The sequence below is a fragment of the Leuresthes tenuis genome, unplaced genomic scaffold (assembly GCF_036924035.1).
Source record: "Leuresthes tenuis unplaced genomic scaffold, fLeuTen1.0.hap1 SCAF_4, whole genome shotgun sequence".
In the NCBI taxonomy this organism is placed as follows: Eukaryota; Metazoa; Chordata; class Actinopteri; order Atheriniformes; family Atherinopsidae; genus Leuresthes; species Leuresthes tenuis.
This window is the reverse complement of record NW_027325358.1, coordinates 20,576,841-20,598,291: the sequence shown is the minus strand read 5'-3', so window position 1 is coordinate 20,598,291 and position 21,451 is coordinate 20,576,841. Positions and strand designations below refer to the sequence as shown.

The 21,451-nt window shown below is 39.8% G+C and overlaps 3 protein-coding genes across 3 annotated transcripts; 2 read left to right on the top strand and 1 right to left on the bottom strand.

Moving 5' to 3' along the window:
* The first annotated feature begins 4,977 nt into the window (after positions 1 to 4,977).
* Positions 4,978 to 9,645, top strand: ufsp2 (ufm1-specific peptidase 2). Its single transcript, XM_072385037.1, has 12 exons — positions 4,978 to 5,097; positions 5,313 to 5,394; positions 5,837 to 6,011; positions 6,352 to 6,418; positions 7,143 to 7,297; positions 7,445 to 7,637; positions 7,845 to 7,991; positions 8,115 to 8,279; positions 8,375 to 8,499; positions 8,599 to 8,675; positions 9,139 to 9,263; positions 9,361 to 9,645. The coding sequence occupies exons 1-12, from the start codon at positions 5,095 to 5,097 to the stop codon at positions 9,445 to 9,447; spliced, it is 1,401 nt and encodes a 466-aa protein (XP_072241138.1). The 5' UTR covers positions 4,978 to 5,094; the 3' UTR covers positions 9,448 to 9,645.
* Positions 9,646 to 11,746: 2,101 nt separating this feature from the next.
* Positions 11,747 to 19,293, top strand: cfap97 (cilia and flagella associated protein 97). The gene is made up of 5 exons (XM_072385035.1): positions 11,747 to 11,898; positions 12,559 to 13,447; positions 14,140 to 14,420; positions 17,007 to 17,169; positions 17,879 to 19,293. Exons 2-5 carry the CDS (start codon positions 12,583 to 12,585, stop codon positions 17,992 to 17,994), a joined length of 1,425 nt encoding a protein of 474 aa, XP_072241136.1. The 5' UTR covers positions 11,747 to 11,898; positions 12,559 to 12,582; the 3' UTR covers positions 17,995 to 19,293.
* slc25a4 (solute carrier family 25 member 4) lies at positions 19,011 to 21,202 on the bottom strand. Its single transcript, XM_072385036.1, has 4 exons — positions 21,003 to 21,202; positions 19,854 to 20,340; positions 19,628 to 19,768; positions 19,011 to 19,528 (listed from the first exon to the last, which is right to left on the bottom strand). Exons 1-4 carry the CDS (start codon positions 21,111 to 21,113, stop codon positions 19,368 to 19,370), a joined length of 900 nt encoding a protein of 299 aa, XP_072241137.1. The 5' UTR covers positions 21,114 to 21,202; the 3' UTR covers positions 19,011 to 19,367.
* Between the last annotated feature and the right edge of the window lie 249 nt (positions 21,203 to 21,451).

Here is a 21,451-nt window from a genome sequence, read left to right as displayed (position 1 = left end):
ACAAAAAAGTCACAATATTTTTTTCCAACCCATTACACAAATTACATGCAAGCCTTTTAACTTTGAAAAAGGGGATCTGAAGTACAAACTCAGAAGAAGTGGCAGGGGAGAGTGCGGCAACTTGAGCCTCTTTTAGCTTATGTGGTTCTCAAGATCAGGGGAAAAAGAGGCAGAAGTTTACATTTCAATATCTTTAATTGTCTGCATTTCTGAAGCAATTTGTTCAGCATGCACCCTTCTGAAAAACAGACCAAAACGAGTTTACTGGAAAAGTAAACACTGAAGTAGAATTAATAAATAAATGTCACTTAACCTAACAAACATTTTAATTAAATGATACCTAAAACTAAATTAAAAACCAAATCAATGCAAAACCAGACATTTTTTGGGGAGTCGGAATGCTACATGTCAGAGGGAAAATCAATCCTTAGGTGAAGAAAATTGCTTGTTCATTAGCAAAACTGGCCCATGTCAAGGCACAAAATTGTGGAAAGATACATGAAAATATCTGTTACACTTATAGCTGCCACAAGAACACAAGTCACCATGATTCAAAAGGCAGAAAATTTGAACAACCAACAGAACTTAAATCTGCCTGTTTAGCTAATCTGAGCAACTGATGAGAGGTCTTTATCAGACAGGTGACCAAACACTTAGTGGTTGCAATGAATAAGATGAAGATGTTCTTTGTGGACCTTGAGGACCACACAGAAGGACAGTGACGAGCACACTAATCCACTGATCAGGACTCTGTGGAGGAGGTGTCAAACAGAAGCCATTCCTTACTAAAATACACATGACAGCCCATAAAAATATACCTGAATGATCAGTTGATCTGATTAAATGAAGGCTGAACTATTTGGTCACAACTCCCTCTGAAGCGTGAGGACATATCCTCATTAACACCATTCATGCTGTAAAACATGGTGATGGCAGCATCGTTCTGTGGAACCGTTTAGCTATGACCACTGCAAAACTCAGTGAGTGAAGTGACCCAGTCTGAACATAGAACCTGAAACACGGAGGCACACTGAAACTCCCCATCCGCCATGGCTGAGCTTGAACGTTTTTGCCGAGAAAAGCAAGAGAAACTTCCAAGGGAAAAGTGTGCTGAATGTGTTGGATTGTTCAAGGGTGTGAAGACTCAGTCAGATCTTTTATATTTAAAACAGTTACAAAACAAGCCAAAATCCTGCTTTTGTTGAACCATTTTGCAGGATAATTAAAGGATAAGTCTTGAAGAGAATCACATAGTGTCCCACAGGCACAGTACAAGCAAATTCACTTGAAGGCAGTTGCTGATGGATACTAAATTACAACTGCCCACTCTGCTCTTGTATTATGTATTTCCATTTTCTTGGGCACATGTACTTGAAACAAGATCCCTTATGACAACGAGTTAAACCTTTTGTAGAAGTTAAAGAAAAAGGCTTCTAATTTACTTCAGATTCACTCAAGATTTTTTTTTTCCACCAGTCCTCTCTGTCAGTCAAATTAATGCAAATGAAGTGCTCATCTGCATTTGCGTCTTGGAGACCGGATGGGGAAAAGGAGAATGGTGTCTTGAGGTGCATCTTGCAGTCTATCCTCAGGTTTTAGTAACCCATCTGCTACCACAGAGCAGCTGTTGTTGCTGCCTCTCTCCAGGACCCAGAGGAGACAGCAGCAGCTGCCCTGGCATGAACAAACATATTTGTAATGATTATTTACAACATGGACCCTCTGATCTATGCCGAGATGGGATAATGAAGTAAGCATCAGTGGCAAAAGTCAATAAAAGTTAAAAAATATATTTTATTAGCACAATATAAGTAAATATACTGAAATACAAGTGCAGTACAACACTTTGATAGTTGTAGTTTCTGTTTCACTCAACCGGTGGAACTGGGAGTTCTTCTGACCATTTTCTTGTTCTTTGTTGCCTTCATCTATTTATCTTGCACACAGTTGTCCTGTGGCGAACCAGTTAGACCTTATGCCTCGGTGGGAGACCAAAGATGTCAGGTCATTTATTATCCAGCGGCTGAGGATGTGGACATCACGTTGAGATATTTTCACGAGTGCCATGTTCCACTTTTTCATCTAATTACACTGCAAGTTCACTGCTGTGAACTGAGGAGATGATATCTTTCTGAAAGACTATTAATCAATGTGACGCATCAACAGCAAGCACAGTGTTTGGATCTGTACTGTTGCTGTGTATGTGAGGCTTGTTTTAACTGTGACAGTGGTGACTAACAGGCTTTTCGAAGCCCTGCTGGTCAGATAACCTAAAAGCATGTAGGGAAGTGGACATAGTGGTTACACAACGCTGTATTATGGAAAAATATACTTGCATGAAGAAGATTGCTTTTTTTAGGTGTAAAAGACAGAAAATGCACACAAACCATCAGCTGCTTCTTTCAAATGTAAAGAAACAGAGCACAACATGATCTCAGATGTTTAACTGCTTTGCAGTACTTGAAAAACTACATTGTTTAGTCTGAAACTGTTTAAAGGAATTTTTAAGTAAGCCATAAAAGAACAGCCATTTGCTAACAGAAACACTTTTTTTGAGTATTTTCTCTTTGTCAAAGTTGTCCTTAAAACATGCTTTGCTAAAAAAGCAAATGTACATTTTTTTATGAAATGTGTCTGTTTGCTTATATTTTGGCACCTTTTCTCTTATTTTAGGGCATGTTTGAAGAATTGTAAACATATTTCTTGGATGTTTCAATTTAGTTTTTAACTGTGCTAAAAAAAAAAAGAAGAAAACTGCAAGATCTCAAGACGATTTAACAGAATGGCGACCGCAGTAGACCAAAAAGTGTGCACTCGTTTTAGTTATTCGTGAAAGTAGTTCACTTAGCTGTCACAGCTGCACAAAAATATTTGTATATATTAGCACTCCAGCATCCTGACATATCTGTCTTTTTGCCATACAAACAGTGGAAAGATAAACTTTGCCTATGTACACATGATGAATGCGTGTTCCCATAGAGCATGTCGTATATTCCGCCCCTGCACAGATACTAATGTTCTGTTTATGATATGGACAGAGATAGCTAATCTCATCACAAATCAAGCCCAGCACACTAAGTCCGCAGAAACTTGACAGATATGACTTCAGAGTGTAACAATGTATATACTTAAGCTGCACTCAGTTTAACAAGAGGAAACTTTTTACAACAGTCAGGAACATAGAGACCTGTAATAGATATGAGCAATAAATCTGCACAATGTTGCATTTTTGTTCTCTTGCTCATTTTGAATTTATCTTTTGAGTGCTCATCTGGTGCGGAAAACCAATAGCCAACCTTTTTTTTTATGAATATAATTTTTATGTAAAGAAAACAAAAACAATTTCAGAGAACCTTATTCTGGCAAAACTGTATATTCACAAATCTGAACGCCACAACCCTACCATCAAAATATACCTGCTAAGTGTGTTTGTTTGACTTATTCAGTCTATTCAGTCTGCAGCACTTGGACATCTTGCTTACAAATGACCAACCATCTCAGCTCCTTTTTTGCCAGTAATCCTAACAAAGCCTTTATGATTTTTTCCAGAAGCATTGTTAAGCCAAAACATCACTGACCCAAAACTGGCCCCGTTTTCAACTTTGCTTCCTGGCACATACTTTATTCGCCCTTGAAACAACTGCTAAGAATAGATAAAACGATTGAAATTAAGTTGTAAAAAGATTGCAGTGTCAGGCATTTTCAGGATATCTTTTTATTCACAGATAATTGAATATGATCTATGATTGCTTTACTCAAGATTGTTTTGAAATGATTTATTTAGCATCAAATGCTTAAATATGCTGTGTTTTCTCATTTATCCACAAACACAACCCTGCTTCCAAAGTGTTCTGTGTTATAAAAGTAGATGACAGATGATGTTTCAAAACCTACCATTTGTACATGGCAGCTAACCCTGTGTCCGCTCACCCTGTCTGCCTGGCCTATAGCATTCAAGGCTGCCATGACTGCCCAGAGGCAACCCAACTATGCACAAAGAAATGTGTTTAGGTGATTTGCTGGGCATTATTTGAGAAAATCTGCATTCTTGCAAAATCTTTTAAAAGTGTGTAAAAAAAAATAGAAAGAATAATAGAAATAGATAACAGAAGGATGGAACAAGAATAGTGTGTCATGTTGGCTGATGCTGCATAAACTGGGTGACATGGGCACTGGAGCAAGAATAATTAGATATAATATGCCTCACTCAATCCTTTTAAAACTGGACCAGCATCAGAGAATACCCATACAACTACAGAAGATTTTACAGTATGCTCATTAGCTGTAAGCAGCGTGTATTTCTGAAGCTGTGGTGCCCCTGGTACTTATTTATTTATTACTTTGCCCCAAATACAGACTTTGGTTCAGACATTATTGGCTATGACATTATTTTATTAATTCTGTCTCTGCTGTTTCAAAATTCACATTACATTAAATGATTGCATGTAATTTCTAATTGATCCTTGAATGCATGATGTTGCATAAGATTTTTATTCTATTTTCATTCATTCATTTTGTACATAATCACTCCAGGGGGTTTGTTTGGTAGCCATAAAATGTAGTACACAACACTGGACTCAATAATATTTCACAAAAGACGTTAAGTGAAATGTTGTTTTGTGACTTGTTACAATGTCTTGTGTTTTGTTGTTGCATTTTTTTTAAATGTTGTTGTATTGCTGAAATGTTGAGCTGTCGTCATTTATAAGATGTAATTGCTGTTTTTTTGTCTTTCTTTATTAAATGGTCTCTGAAAACGTCTCGTTTTTGCTGTGTTTTGCTCCTCAAATGTTTGATGTATCTTTTTTGATAAATGCAAACTGCGTATCAAATCATCTAATACATGCCCCAAAATACCATTCCATTTGCCAACTCTTAAAACAATACGATGGTTAAAAAATGCAAAAAGAATTACGACAGTAGCGATTCCGAGCTAAAACGAACGCAACAGCCGTGGGCGGGGCCAAAATCGTCCAAACGGAATGCAGCATACAGAGACACGTTGAGCGTTTTCTACAGCAGACATGTTCGCTTCCTGTATGTAGAGAAAATCAAATACAAAAGCGGTTTTATATTGCTGATAAGACCTCCACAATGGTAAGTTTACACATAAATTAGTTAAAGGTAATATCACTGTCCCTACTCCCCTATCACTACTCCGCTTTACAGAGCAATCTGTTGTCATTTCTAGCAGCTGCCAGGGACTCCTGTAGTTCCTCTTCACTGTCAGTCAATAAAACCTTAAATGTAATCATACATATACGTGAAAACTTCTGTCTAACCTTCTACTCGAATGTCTTATGTATATTCAGGTAATTGTTGATTCTGACACATCGACCATTTTCCGGGTAAGAGGTCCGCTTGAGTTGAGATGTCAGCTGGACAGCACAAACGGTACGCTCATGGTCGTTTTTCCACAACATAATTTCCTTTCGTGGTCGCTCCAGTTGGATTCTCTTTTACTGGGTTCCAGCAGCAGCTCAGCTGAAGTACTTTTGACGACACTTTCTCTCTTAGGATTTTACTCAACTTGTCGCTGCTTCTCTCTATGATGCAGTCATTCGTATATTAACATATGACACCAAAAGTATTCACAATCCTGTGTGGACGTGCCTCATCTCGTGCCAGGATTGGCCAGGGTTTTAGGGATACTTATATCATGAGTTAGAAGTACTAAAGGAGGGATTTGTCAACACTTTCTGTATTGATTTAACCAATATACATTTAGACCTAATTTACTTGATGGCAATTGTTGTCGTTCTCTGTCTGCATGAAAGAAAAAAGGCATTATAAAAGTGAATTAATTGACTGTGTGTGCTTGATTTTCTTTCTGTAGGGCTGCTTATGCAGAAGGTAATCTCGAGAACGTTTGAGACCCTTCGCTCGGAGGTGAAATCGGAATCCTGTGTTTTAGTGCTCTGTGACAGCCCTGTTATTATTTGGCCAAATAAAGGTGTTTATGAAGAAATAACCCCAGATACACCATGTGAGGATCTACATCAGTGGATACAGTAAGTTTTGCTGTGCAATTCCTGTGTGAATTCTCTGTAAAAGAAAAAAACACCATTTAGGAACGTGACTCATATCAGACCAGACCTCGGATCTCTAAATTTGGCTTCCCATTTGTTAACAATTCCATATCAGAAATCCTCATGTTGAAATAACTCTGATGGATAGTTTAGGGCCAAAATACATCTGTACTAACTGAACCAGGCAACTTTACTTCTTTGTTTTTATCAGATTCTTTCTATTAGAGCTTATTTTAGTTCTTGTTTTATTTTGTCATTTCTTAATTAAACCCTGTTCATATTTTTGTGAGATCTATTGAAGTTTTTTTCTTTTTCATGATAGAATAGATGAACAGGAGAGCGGTGGGAAGCGCTCAGGAAAGAGGAAAGGCAAAAAAGGTCTTTCAGCGGTAGGTATCTCTTCTCTGGCAGTAGGCTTTTGGTTTTTGCAACAGTCCATTATACAAATTTTTTTGTGACTAGATATTTGCCAGGGCACTGTTTTTTTTTTTTTGTTTTTTTTTAATTACTTACATACTTGAGGTAGGGATGTAATTGGAAATTTTCATCATCACTTACTCGACTAATTATTTTCTAAACTAAATTTCTTATTTCCTGATTTAGAAATAGCATAAAGAATTTTAAAAAACGACTATCCAGTATCCATTGTACTTTAATAAACACTGTCGTAGTGGAGAAGGCTTAATGCAGCCACCTCGGTTCAGTAGAAATATTCCACAATAATAAGCTTTTCACCCCAGATGGGACTCAAACCCACAATCCCTGGCTTGTGCCTTATCCATTAGGCCACTGGGGCAGGTTATATCACACTGAAACAGCTGTCTTCTTGTATCTGCAAAGACAGCTGTTTGCTATGGACAGGGTTAGCAGTCTGTGATGGAAAGTCTGGGAGGCTTGCATGTTCTCAGTGCCTTCCGAGTGATTGTCGGAATAGCACAGATGTTCAACAAAATGGCACAAAAATTCAAAGCTAGAAAAAAAATGACTGTGTGAAAATAAAGTTACTTCTTATTTCTTAGTTCTGATCAAGTTTACCTTCGTCTCATTGTCTTTCTATCTGATCATTTTGTATGTGGCTGTGTGCTTGAACATAAATGCCCACTTGTCATTTAGAATGTCATAAACCTTCGCCTCATGATGGAGGTAACGAAGCCACGTCCTCTGCCAGCCCCAGTCCTTAGAAAAACGACCCAGAAATCCAACTTCTTGACGGCATCTCTTCCCATGGACTGTGTTGTGCGTACCAGCAGCAGTGACACGATAAAAGAGTATGTGTTAGCTAAGATACGTGTGATTTCGCATTCAAATCAGCCTGTTGTTGTTTATACATTCGTCACTGGCTCATCAGCAGCCACCACTGGTCTCACTTTGCCTTGTCAACGTTTCAAATTCATCTTTTTTTTTTGATGATGCAGCACCTGTACACAACTGCTGGAGGCGCTAACTCAGCAGTTGTGTGAGATGGAGAAGGCAACCCTGCAGCACATGAGAGGCACGACGCTGCTCGTGCCAGAGCCTCTCCACTTTTATCTTCCTGAGCCAAAAGGGCTGGTGACAGTGGTTTTTCCAGCAGGAGTGTCTGATGGAGATTTAGAGACGCAACGTAAGGTAAGACCCTGTGTTTGTGTTTGTTTTCTATTTTCAGTATCATGACACCAATGATGATTTTGTTTCTTTGAGCATCTTTGTTGATGAAACAACCAGCTGAATAGCGATGAAGGCTTTTATATATATATATATTATGGAATATCAAGCAGTGACATATTGTAACGTATTTCTTTCACTTTATTTTGGACAAACTCTTTGTCTGAGCAGGAGTTGCATCGGCAGTTTGAGCTGCCAGATGACAGGCCCTACTTTAAAAGAGCCAATGCTTACCACTTTCCCAATGAGCCGTACAAAGACGGCTACCTCAGAAACCCGCATATGATTCTCACACATCCTACACTGGAAAATGGAAAGGTAAAGTCTATTGCAGTTGATCCTCTCTTACAAAAGACTTATTGACACACAATGCAGGGAACTGTGACTTTGATATGTGCATTTTTTCCCACCTCATGCTTATGTGTATGTGTGTCCTTTAAGGTTTATTTGGTCCAGGGAATCTACAGCTACCACCACTACATGCAGGACCGCGTAGATGACAATGGCTGGGGCTGTGCTTATCGTTCACTGCAGACCATCTGCTCCTGGTTTCAGCAGCAGGGTTACGTAGAGAGGTCTGTGCCCAGTCACAAGGAGATCCAGCAGGTAGGGGCTCTCTAAATTAATATATGACATGTTCTTCAAATTTTCACATCAAGGGATGTCCAAGATGACCGCCTATCTGGGTCACTGTTTTTCAGGCTTTAGTAGATGTTGGAGACAAGCAGGCATCCTTTGTGGGGTCGCGTCAGTGGATCGGATCCATTGAGGTTCAGGCTGTTCTGAGTCATCTGCTTGGGATAACTTCCAAGATTATGTTTGTCAGGTATGAAGACATTTCTAAAGACAGCACCTAGTGAATGTTTATGTGGATGATTTGGATTGAACTTTCAGATAATACGTTCTTTTTTTTCTCCCTTTTTAGTCAGGGATCTGAGTTGGCATCCAAAGGCAGAGAATTGGCAAACCACTTTGTCACTGAAGGAACTCCCATCATGATTGGTGAGCTGAATTTCAGACCATTATCTTAAATGTTTTGGAGTTCAGAGTTTAGTTGAAGTTTAAAACCATATTGAAACCTGAATGTGTTTGACCAAAACACCATTTGTACCTTTTTTTTTTATTATTAATTAATTAATTTTTTCTAATTTTTTCTTCAGTTTTTCACAAAACGCTCCTGCATTTTGGCTTTGTTTGTGTTTACTAGATTTTGACATAGTGAAATATCATCATGTGATGTTTTACATTATGTCCTCATTTATAAAACTTTAGAACTGAACGAAAAAAGGTATTTTCTTTTTTACAAGATTGTATTTGTTCATTTGTGTCACTTATCAATTAATAAAAGAGGAATGAATCTATTTTAAAAGCCCATATTGTTTATGGCATTCCACAGAAGCTTAGAAAATTCCCTGGCTTGTTAAAACTTGGTGGAACTTACATTTTGATCTGCTTTGTGTTGCAGGTGGGGGAGTTTTGGCTCACACTATCCTGGGTGTGACGTGGAGCGAGACCACAGGGCAGATCCGCTATCTCATTCTAGATCCACATTACACAGGAGCAGAAGACCTACAGGTTATCACAGACAAGGTAACTCCTACAAGCATCCACACCAGCTGATTTCTCTGCATACAAAGCAAGTTTACAGATGCAGTGCTGACCTCTGTCTGAACGTTGTCTTTCTTAGGGCTGGTGTGGCTGGAAAGGACCTGATTTTTGGGATCAAACTGCATATTACAATCTCTGTTTGCCTCAGAGGCCAAGGATCTTCTGAGCTCCCGAGGACCTTCAGGCGGACATAATTTAACATGGACAAAACACCTGAAAATCTATCGAGTAGCACCATAACTTGTTTCTTAGATGAGAGTTATAAGTCATATTGATCAAGCCTTGCGTATATACATCTAACAACAAATCACACAACTACAAATGGATGTAATATTTATGTTGAAAATAAAGTTGTAATGGATAATGAGGTTCTTGCAAGACTTTTGTCTTACAGCAGGTAGAGAAACTGAATAGAATGTCTTAGCTGATTGGTCAGATAAAACGTCAAAAGGGAACACAACACAATGCTTTTAGGATGGAAATTTTTTTTTAGATTGTTTTTTAAGAATAAAAAAAACATGATAATTGCCCTACTGTAGACAACCGTAAAATGTCCTTATGACCTATACTTACTAGAACTGGAAATAAATGTTCATCTTATGAGTTTTATAGTTTCTAATGAGTACACTGCAATAAATAACACTAATCCCCAAATCAGTGTGGAACTGCTGGAAGACCAGCCCCAAACACCCTTGCTCCCAATCCAAGAACTAGCTGTATAAAAAGAAGCTGTGTTTGACAGTAGCCAGATCTGGCAATGATCACCCCTACTCTTAGAAAACAAGGATTCCCTGTAACAGTTGTCACAGTGAATTAAATTTTCTAAAAAATTCTTACACTTGCAGATCATTTTGCAAGTGCAATAAACTTCAAATGAGACTTTTGCGTACCTTATCTTAAATATCTTATCCGTGGGTGGATTGCCTGAGTTTGATACAGAAATTCCCTCCATTCAGTCCCCATCTCTACCCCTTCAGCATGTAAATTTTATGACAGTGACCAGACACAGGTTTATACGGTAGAGTCCCACAAGTGCTATTGTTCCAGGACATTGGTATTTCATGAGTGTGTGTTACTTCTAGGTCTAACTATGTCATTAAGAGTTAAACCGTGACAAATTGTAATTTCAGGGGACGCGCCTCTAGATAATCCCCTTTCTTGTTAAAGGAGATGCACTAGAGGGAGCAGTTACGTTGGCATAATATATCTCTAAGGAAACACTAGATGACCTCTACTCTATTTCATGATATTTTTGAGTAGTTCAAAAACTTCGTCAGAAAAGGTGAAACATTCTATTGCGCATTTGATTTCTTTCCTTTTTCTATTTATTTTTTTTTTTTTCATTTTCCTCTGTTTTGTCAGCAATTCAAGGTGGAAAGGTAAGGCGAGTTTATTTATATAGCACCACTCATACACAGTGCTTTACAATGGCAAAGAAAAACAAATCGCATCAAAATCATACAAGGAAATTGAAAGAATAAATATCAAAGAATCAAATTCAAGCTGACAGACACATATACAGAATAGTAACTGATTAAGATGATTAATGGATTGATTTATTAAGTTGATGAGAATGCTGCAGTAAACAACTGTGTTTTCAGTTCAGATTTAAATGATCTGACAGTCTGAGCTGACCTCAGGTGTTCAGGAAGTGTATTCCGCAGGTGAGGAGCATAGTAACCAAATGCTGCTTCACTTTGTTTGGTTCTGGCTCTGGGAACACACCATAAACTTGTCCCAGATGACCCGAGGGGCTTGGATGCCTCATAGGAAACTAATAAGTTTTGGACGTGTTTTGGCCCAAGACAGTTCAGTGTTTTGTAGACCAGCAGTACGATTATGAAATCCTTCCTTTGACTCACAGAAAGTCAGCACAGTGATCTGAGGACTGGTGTGATGTGCTCCGGTTTCTTGGCGTTTTTTTGTTTTTGTTTTGTGTTTCTTTCTTTTTTTTGGACAGACTGCTCTTTTCGTGTATTGTAAACCAACTTTTTCACCAATTAATGAAATAGTGCACAACTGATAGGTCTCAGTTTAAAAAAAAAAAAAAACTTTTTGTTTTATAAGTTTCAACCTTTCAGAATTACTTTAAGTCTTCTAAATCTTTGACTTTTAAAATATTTGGCACAAACAGTAATGAATAATTATGCCTAATGTGATACACGAACCTATGTGTGTGTATATACGTGTATGTGTGTGTGTGAGTGAGTGTATTCAGGTGAAATTCCAAATAGCTTTCAAGCTATCTCATGTTCTGTGTTTTGACAGAGGACTTAATTTTATGTTTGGTTGGGCTGGTCATTTAAGTGTGGTTTTGAACTAGCTTTAATTTAATTATTGTTCTATTTAGTCTGCTTGTTTGTTGTTATGATTCCTTGAGGGTTTTATGATTTGAATTCCTTGGAGTAAATCTGCTTCAGTTTACGCTCAGAGTCACATAGCAACCGTTGCCAGGAAGTGACGCTGAGTAGTTACTAGGCATGTCGCTGCATCCTGCTAACGGACAGTATTTGAGTTTAGTGAAGGTTTTATTAATTTATTTGTCTTCTTGACGCGTTGCATCATGTCTAAAGAAGTAAATGCAATTCTGTTGTGAAACATTGTCTTTCGTCGACAGGTAAGATGTCGCGTCGTGTCTCCATTGCTAAAGTTAGCTGTGTGGTTGGACTGAGTTAGCTAATTCGGTGTTTATCAGCAAAGCGTGTATTCTGGGGGTAAGTGTATACGTTTGGCTTGGTTTATACTTTGTAACTATATACGTGGTGAAAAGTGTGTTTATTGGTAGCACCGTTGTAGTCACTGGTTTGTTCACAACAGGCTAAATTGGATTACAGCGTTAACAGACTCGACATAATGGTGATAACACTGCCAGCATTAAAAGGACAGGGATTTGACATCTGTATTTCACGAGACTGTGAAATACAAGAGAGCTGTGAACACACGAGGATGACACGTTTCAGCCAAAAGTCGGGATGTTTTGAGGCTTTGTGTTCAGATCTAATTTTCAGTCCAGGACGAATTATGGTCTCTTGCATTATTTTGCCTCTCTTTGTGATTATTCAGCATCTCTTTGTCTCGTCGCTTTGCATGACCTCACAAAGTTATGCAGAAATTAATACAGCAATTTTGCACCTGTACTGATTTTACATGTGGTGCTTTTTTGTAAATTTTTGTCTCTATGTTGTCATTTTGCATTTCTTTACTTAAGAAAAAAAAAAGCTCTATAACTGTTCTAACTTTTAACAATCTTTTGTCACTCTCACAAACAACCATACAGGTTCTATTGTTGCAAAAGGCTGCCATGTTTAACCCGGATGAGCTAGAAGGTGAAGTGGATCACTCATTTTTCGACAGTGATTGTGAAGGTATCAGTGGAGATGCAGGGAAAAATAAAGAGAAAGGGTTGTCTAAAAAGAAGAGTCCAGCAGCGCATGAGAGGTTACCAGCAACGCATAATAAAAATGTGAATAATGATTTATCTTCAAACACTGAAAGGACAGGAAAACACTTGAAGCAAGTGGAGAACAATAAGAGGAGCAGAGCACCTGATGTATCATCTGTATCCTGCACATCAGATCAAGTCATAAGTGATAGCAGTGATGGTCAGGATGACTCTATTGTGCATAAGAAAAGACCAAGTGGAGGATTTATGGCTTTGCTGGCTAACACACAAGACGGAGATTATGTCTACGGCCTGAGTCCAAATGAGATGGGGGATACAGCGTTAGCATTCAGTGCAAGCTCAAAAAGGAAAAACGAGCAATCTCCTAGAAAACAAGCGAAAAGTCGGTACCACTGCACTCCATCTCCCACTTCAAATGAGGCCAGCGCAGATGCAGACTCCGAGAGCTCCTGTAGTAGTCGAAGAAGCAATCTTGGGTCCCCCACCCACCCCAAACCCAACAAGTCTTCCTACAAGAAGACCAGAGTGGGCTCAGCAGGATCTCGGGATTTCCCTACCTCTAGTACAGATGAATCTGACGACTCGGTAACAGATGTGAGCCCCCTCTCCTCCCCTGAATCCAGCCCTCTCCAGTCATTGGATCTGAACAACACAGAAGTTGAAGATGGGAATCATGATGAGCAGCAGCAGCAGGGGAGTGTGCCCTCCAGTGGCCTCAGCACCATGAAACAAGAGGAGGATTCAGATCAAGACCTTGATGAACGTGAGTAAACTTGTGCCGTTCTTGTCTGTCAGTCGTGTTTGCCGTGGTCTATGATACACACGCTGAATCCCAACTTTTTTTGCTTTGGTATTACACAAGGCCACATAGTTTTATATAACGTTGCAGCTGGGAAATGTGTCACATGTGAACAGAATGTCTTCATTCCATAACTTGTCACACAAATATATCGTTCACAAAACAGTGCCACTCTTGCTGCAGTCATCCACCCAGACTATAAGACTGATATTTTGGTGAGCTATAAACTTTCTCCTCACTGAAACTGGTGCAACATGTGGGATCCCAGTCTTTTTCTTTTGCCTATGTTATATAAGACAATAGGTTCATATTTTAGGTTTGCACCAGACATCTGTGCACCATCTTTTTCACTCTTAGTTTTGAATATAGCATCTTAAAAAAAGAAAGATGTTCACAGTTTAATTTTTCTCTTCATTTATCTGAGAATATTCTTGCAAATTGTGAAGGATGATTTCATAGGGTTATGACCAAAGAATATATATCTTAAAGTTAAGGGATGTGAATTCCTTTGAATATTAAGTTTTTCACATTGTTTAGTTGTACTCAAACAAACCCATCACACTTGGTTCCAAAGTACGATAAAGACACAAACCGTAACAGTAATTATTTTACAGGCAGATTGTGATAATGGAACAAATGTGCTTTCTAACATGCAGGATCCCTCAGTTTAGAAAGTCAACTTGGAAGTAAACTTGTCTTCCCCGATCCCGGAGGGAGAAACAGGAAGAACTACTCGTTTACTAACGATGAGGTCCGACGTATAGATCGAGAGAATCAGCGACTCCTCCGGGAGCTTTCACGCCTTTCTCCGGGGCCCAGACCAGGAAGTGCAGTGGGGATGAAAACCCATGTGGCCGGCAGCTCGCCTCTGATTCGCTTTTCTCACAGTGCACTTAACAGAAAGCGGGAACAGCAACGCATCGAACGGGAGAATCTGGTGAGTCATGTGTCTCGGGCAACCCCTGATACTAGATTTGTTAACGATACGCATTCATGGTCATGGAACATTTGGTCAAATCATTTTTGGTCGTCATGTCTTTTTTTTATTTGTGGCTCTCGAGCTACGGTTCATTTACTAAACACACACTATAGTGGACTTTCCTGGGTTCAGTAGGCATCACTTGGTACATGATCACTAAAATGTGACACAAGGCCACATTCTTATGATTTTTGTCTTAATTACCACTAATATCAAATCAAGGACTTGTGTGAGTCAAATGTTTTTTTTTTTTTTTTGTGTAGTTTAGGCTGTTCATGTGCTCAAATAGCGTTTGTTGCAGATGTCCAAGTCACATATTCAAACTGGACTTTTGAAACGTGTAATGTATTGCTGTCGTTCTCGAAAATGACCCAGTTAGTTGGGAATCAAAACTCAGAAAATCTGATGAATTTTTCATTACCAAAATATAAAAGTTAGTATTGTTCTCAGGTATATGGTGATATATACAGTGCCTTTTCCTCTTATCATTAGCATCTGTACCTCTGCTCCCTTCCTCCCTGTCCAGTCCAGATCTTGGTACCTGTCTGAGTGTTGCAGGAATCTTTGTGTTGCGTGACGTTGCAGTATATCCCGAGTGCATGCCGCCATATTATCCTTTTTCATGAAGGCTGCTGAATGGGAGCTTCAGCTTGTTGTTCTGCCCAAATAAGGCAATGCTGCTGATGCTCTGAGGTGGTCCTGACCTCTTTCATGGGAACCTGCTGATCTTTTCCCAAAGCCCTCGATTGGGGGAATCTGAATCAAATATAACAGGAGAGGACTGGGCAAGAAAACCTGAGGAAGGATGCCATGTCGGCATATCTGACCTTTGAAGCTACCCGATAAGCCTGATCTCTCCACTGCAGCAAGCCGAGCCTCCCCCTCATGTGTGGTTGCTCAGACGGATGCTGTATCTTTCAGGCTGCAGTCAAACACTTTTACCAGGAGCTTCACTGGTTTCTTGGTGATGGATGGTGTTTCAGCACTGCGATGTCTTATGTGATACTTCTCAGGGACCTTAGGTTCCTCACCACCAGAGATCTAAACTTTGTCTGCTTGAGGCTCATACGTGCCCAAATCATCAGTTCCTTCAGAGTATAACTGTTTCCAGTAACAGACGGTTTTGTCAGAGTCAAGTTGCCAGTCAGATCATCTATAGAAGCCCAGTGATGTCAGACTAGGTGACTCAGAAAGTTCTTTACAACCAATGACAAAGATCCAGTGAAGACACTGTTTTCCATCTTGTTTCTCTCTGAGTTTGTAGACCTGGTGGAGAATTTCAGACTGCGCTTGGGGTCCTCCCTAATAGTCATGAAATTCTCGAAAGTCAAAAAACATAAAAATAAACCACACAACAGAATAGATTCTCTCATCACGAGACAACAAAAGGCCAAACACTTGAGGTAATTAAATTTATTAACCTCTTATCACTAGAAAATTATTATTTTATGTCATGAAACAAGAAAAAAAAAGCAACTCCGGATAATGGACTTGAAATAATAAATTGCACGCTTCTGGGATTTTCTACTGTTATTTGTTAATATTTTGACACATGTCTTCTGAGGTGTACATTTGTGGAAGGGTACTAGTGTTATTGGTACTAATCAGTTGGGTTCAGCTGGTGTCGGTGTGAGAGCACACCCCTGAAAACAGACACTGATGAACGTGGATAGATGGCAGCAGGTGGCAGGCTTGCAGCAGTGCTACAGAGTGACATTACGAGACACTCCAGGCTCTGCTGCTTTAGCCTCTAACTTCATATCTTAACCTTTAATTTACCACTAGAACCTAAAAACTGATATTTTTGACAAGCAGCAGCATTTTCCTCACTGTTATTTGGCATTTCTTATGTTCCGTGATCACTAATTGGTGATTGTAGCCCCTGCAGTCTCTGTGACATAGTGTTTCAGTCATTTTCAGGACAAACCGTTCCCTCTTTTAAGTCGGTCTTGTCAGGAGTGCTTCGTCCTCTCTATTCTTGGAGAGAAGTAATTGAATCTGCCGTGTGATCAGTGTATCCGTCCCACACGGCACTGCATGTAACACACCTCATCGTCCTGCACAACACCAACAAGTTCTGTGTATGTCAAGAATTTATTTATTTATTTTTTTTAAAGAGGTGAAATTAATATAGCACGTAGATAAACAGTTTTACTGCAGCTGCGAGCCCTTTATAGAATTTTTGCAGTACAACTTGGCTCTTGAGCTTTTTGCCACTTTCGTATACTGAGGCTTTCCTGCTGGCTCTGCATGTGAGAGTGTGAATGCATGTTAAACTTTCAGCCACCGTTTTGCCTCATGTTGTTTTGTGGTGTTGCTTTAAGAAGTAAGTATATAACAGAAATGGGACTTTGGGCATAGACTCATTGATGATTCATTGTTATTTTTGGGCTCAACAAATCTCTTTATGAATCGGTACACTTCAACAGCACCACAAACTACTTGGACCCGAGTACTAGTAAGATTCAAGTAGTAAAGTAAAAAAACAAAAAGGTTTGTTCTCTCTCTCTGCAACACTGGTTGTATTCCTGGTGTTTTTCTCAGGCTTTCCTGAAGCGACTGGAGTCGGTGAAACCCACCCCTGGGCTGAAGCGTTCAGAGCAGCTGTCTGACTACCAGCGCCAAGTTGGATACCTGGGAGCTCCATCGTATCCCATCTGTAAATCCACCACAACAAAAGAGAGAGTTAGCAGCAGGACATCCTCAGGTATGTGCGTCCAGGTCTGACGACTTTTACTGCGTCGAACCACTTTTTAAACCATTTATGTACCTTTTAAACAGAGTAGCAACATGATCACTGAATACCTGCTCATGCAAGACCCTCAGCCATTTTAATCAGCAAGTGCCTGCCATCTCAGTTATTCTGAGGCTGCACCTTCAGTTAATTGCAGTTTATGTACAGTAAATAAAGTGAGAGGTGATGTGGACTGTTGCCTGGAGACAAAAACCACTTCTGAGATGACGGGAGCATAAAACACCTACACGGCCAAATTCCTCATTTGATTCCACTATCAAAAGTTCACACCTGAAGATGTCTGTCAAGTTTGGTTGGAGCTGCCTGGTGTTATTCAAGTTCCTCTTTGTATATCACACATTTGAGCTGTTAGGATTTACTGACCTTATATCACCTTATATAGTTTAAATGTTGTTCTCTTTTGTTATTCTTGTTACTTGTTTAAAGAATAAGAGTTTAAGTAATAAGCCACCGGCAGAGTCCAGCATGAACAGGTTGTTGTGTCAACTCTGATTGGACATCCCTGTGCTTGTGTGTGTTTGTTTTTACTATACCTGTTTTCTTCCACCAAAATGTTCACGTCATATGTACTTTTCAGAGATAAAAGTGCTCTGGCTACACCTAGTTTCTGATGCGGCTATATTGCTGTGTCTTTAATCTGAGAGCATCTCTTTCTTGTCAGCATCAACAGGTCTGAGGCCAGTCAGCTCCAAAGCAGATTTCACTAACGCCGACTCCAGCCTCACGCCCGTTCCCAGCTCAAGTAAACTGAACGCTGCCCGACCAGCCTGGTGCTGAGAACGCTAACGTTGAACAACATCGAATCTACAAAGAAACACACGACTGGTCCCCGATAGTAAAGCCTGTTGGAATCCATTCCCCACGAAAGGTTGAGTCTGGAAGGTACGAAGCTTAGAGGATATTTGGTTTCATCATTGACAGATGCCGCTCTACAGCCTTGTTGTTGTTGTTGTTTTGTTTTTTTTGCCATGTGTATCATTAGAGGAGAGCCTCTTCTCCGCTCTTTCATGACGAAATAAAATGCAGCTGACGCTCTGATATGAAAGCTGTTGTTATTCGCTTCAGTGGTTCAACGTTGGCTTCTCAACACAGCGATAGCTTTTCAGCACTTTAAGGTGCACGTAGTTGCATTTTTGAATATTTTCAACACTTTAACAGCTGCGTTGAAACCGTTTGGGATTTAATTTGTCCCATTTTCTCACATTTGTATGATTTATCCGCTATATGTAGAATTATGTTTTTGCACAAGTAAACCATTTTTGAACTATTATTGGTGTGTTGTTGTTTCTGTTTCTTTTTAAAGTAAAGCTTCTTGTGCCACATTTTACTCGAGTGTTTGTTGTTGAATTGTTGTAAATTCTTATCTCCTAAAACACACTTGGATCAGCTGGGGAGAAAACATCTTTTTGTCATGTTTCAAATTTTTTGGTAGATGGATTTCATGATTAGTGTAACGGCTCAGGTAAAAACCTTTATCGTGTTCAGTATGTGTTCTTCCAAAGAAATCCCTCACAAGGGAAAATTGTGAGTTAAAATTGTGGATGATTAGCTAAACACCATTCTGTTTATATTACAGCCATTTTCCTCACAGACAATGGCACGGGTGTGTTTACAATAAAATATGATGATGAAGTTCATTTGAAAGCTTTTTGAATAAGTGAACTGAGACATTCATGATACATCCTGTAACATTTGCGATTTTTTTTTTTTCTTGTGGCAAACAAAAAATTATGTATTATGCGAAGCTTTCTAGAAAAACTATTGTTTTGAATGAAAACAGAGAGGCTGAATCGTTAGACTAATAAATCTTTATTCTTAATAAAATGTATGAGTTGGTATATGAGGGTCAGAGAGTGGTCACAACATAACATATGGGCCTCGGGAGGGTGTGGCCTGTATGAACATCAGCATCATCTCCACCTGCTGTCATACTCCAAGACTGCCTTCTAGCCAATCTTAAAGAAATATATACACATTTCTGATAAGACAAGTTAACCCAGGTCAAGTACACCAACCGATCTTCCCTGATTATTGCGAAGAAGTGGTAGCCTTCACGCCAACAATGTAATTCACCAAGTTGTTATCACTATATAACAAGAAATAAGACTTAAATAAAGTGGAGGATTTCCTTGGATACTGGGAGTATGAGTTTATTTTGTGTACTTCTTGATCTCGTCGTACAGCACCAACACAAAGGCACCACCCATGCCTCTGATCACGTTAGACCAGGCGCCCTTGAAGAAGGCCCGTGATCCCTCGTCTTTCATGATCTTCTTCCAGCAGTCCATTGTGCCCTTGTACATGATGTCAGCTTTGAAAAGAGACGGAAACAAGTGATGCGTAATGGCCATATATGGACAACATGCGTAAAATGCGTAAAAATGTCAAACAAAGCACACAAAAAAATCACCTCCTTTGCGTCCTGACTGCATCATCATACGACGTCTGACGGTGTCGAAGGGGTATGAAATAAGACCTGCTGCAGCAGTGACTGTCTGGGCTATCATCCAGGTGACCACGATGTGCGTGTTCTTGGGATCTGGCAGCATACCTGTGTAAGGGATTCGTTAAGTCACCCGCTGTCAAGATAAAACACGTACACAATATAAAACGTCACATCGAACAGGTATGCGCACCTTTAGCTGTGTCGAAGCATCCGAAGTAAGCCGCTCTGTAGATGATGATACCCTGCACTGACACGTTGAATCCGAGATAAAGACCTTTGAGGCCATCGGTTTTGAAGATCTTGCTGATGCAGTTTCCAAGACCGGAGAACTCTCTTTCCGCGTTGCCCTTGCCGATGTCAGCAGCCAGTCTTGTTCTGGCGAAGTCGAGTGGATACACGAAACAGAGCGAAGTGGCACCTGCGGCACCGCCAGATGCCAGATTACCGGCGAAGTAACGCCAGAACTGTGTTTTTTGATCCACACCCCCCAGGAAGATCTTCTTGTACTTGTCTTTGAAGGCGAAGTTAAGAGCTTGGGTGGGGAAGTAACGGATGACGTTGGCCAGGTTGCCTCTCCAGAAAGAAACGAATCCCTGTTCTTTGGGGATTCTAACCACACAGTCCATGATTCCCTTGTACTGTTTGTCAACGGTAATCTGTTTGCTGGCATGCTGGACCTGCAAGAGAAGAGGAAATAAATTACATTAAAGGAGGAACGAGGGCTTCATTTTATACATGAACACAGTGTGTTGCGTCTTTAAGTAAAAGTTTGCATAAAACAGCTTAGACATGCACCACTTTCACTGACAAATTTGAATAATGTGAACTTCAAATTTACATAAAAAGACGTAAAATATTCCTCAGACAGGCATTATGCAGTTGTGTTCCCAGCAGTCTGAGGGCACATTGCTGTCACTTGAGACTTCACTGTGTATTAGATTACATACTTTAAGTTAAATTTAGCAATTCACTTGTACTCAATATTCCAGTGGTAATTTGCGACAACAGAGTAATTATAAACTTGATAAACATACAAATATAATTGTACGCATAGTATTGTGACTGTTTTGTTGAAGCACAGATCAGGAGGCCTTGCCACCATCTCACGGACCTGTGCGTAAAATGATCCAAGAGTTGACTTCTCACTTGCATCTTGGCATCATGCACAAGACCATATGAGCCCTCTCAATGCTCAGCTGGACTTTCCTCCATGAAAGCGATTTACATGTTTTAACTTAAGTAAAAAATTCAGCCGTGTTCCACTAATTACGCACACTTTACGCACAAAGATGTGAACAGGAGAGCGTCCTACGGGCAGTACTTGCTTCATATACTTTACCTGAAGCAACAGCTTGACTCTCTCAATGGGAGCGACAGCTGTTTTGGAGATGGCAGCGGCAATGCCACCAGCCAAAAAGTCCTTCATGAAACTAACCACCGCGTCTGACATGGTTGGATGTTTTCTTGTGGAGGTTTTAGACCCTCGCCCGTTCCAAACTTGACCAAGCTCCTCAAGGAAACCCTATGCCCCTCCAAGTGGACGAGGCACCCCCATCTGCTCTTATATATGGAGGTCATTCATCGCGAGAATTTTGAGTGATGGATTTGCAGTTTGTCAAACGGATAAACGAGGCTGGATAAATTTCCGAGGTTGAAGTTCAAGTAGTGCGCCATGTTCCTGGTGTCAAGAGTCAACCAAACCGGGGACGTTTAAAGGACACAATCTGTGGGATTTGATTATCGTTCAAAACGTATATATGAGCAATCCTAATCATGGAGAAGTCCTAA

What these genes read in the sequence shown, in the direction of transcription:
- ufsp2 (XM_072385037.1), top strand. An exon ending in AGCAGTGACACGATAAAAGA is followed by an intron (nt 7,298 to 7,444) that starts GTATGTGTTAGC and finishes TTGATGATGCAG; the next exon opens with CACCTGTACACAACTGCTGG. An exon ending in TCCAAGATTATGTTTGTCAG is followed by an intron (nt 8,500 to 8,598) that starts GTATGAAGACAT and finishes CTCCCTTTTTAG; the next exon opens with TCAGGGATCTGAGTTGGCAT.
- slc25a4 (XM_072385036.1), bottom strand. Translation starts at nt 21,113, where the DNA reads ATGTCAGACGCGGTGGTTAGTTTCATGAAGGACTTTTTGGCTGGTGGC. An exon ending in ATGCTTCGACACAGCTAAAG is followed by an intron (nt 19,769 to 19,853) that starts GTGCGCATACCT and finishes TCCCTTACACAG; the next exon opens with GTATGCTGCCAGATCCCAAG. An exon ending in GCAGTCAGGACGCAAAGGAG is followed by an intron (nt 19,529 to 19,627) that starts GTGATTTTTTTG and finishes CTCTTTTCAAAG; the next exon opens with CTGACATCATGTACAAGGGC.
- cfap97 (XM_072385035.1), top strand. Translation starts at nt 12,583, where the DNA reads ATGTTTAACCCGGATGAGCTAGAAGGTGAAGTGGATCACTCATTTTTC. An exon ending in GCATCGAACGGGAGAATCTG is followed by an intron (nt 14,421 to 17,006) that starts GTGAGTCATGTG and finishes TGTTTTTCTCAG; the next exon opens with GCTTTCCTGAAGCGACTGGA. An exon ending in TAGCAGCAGGACATCCTCAG is followed by an intron (nt 17,170 to 17,878) that starts GTATGTGCGTCC and finishes CTTTCTTGTCAG; the next exon opens with CATCAACAGGTCTGAGGCCA.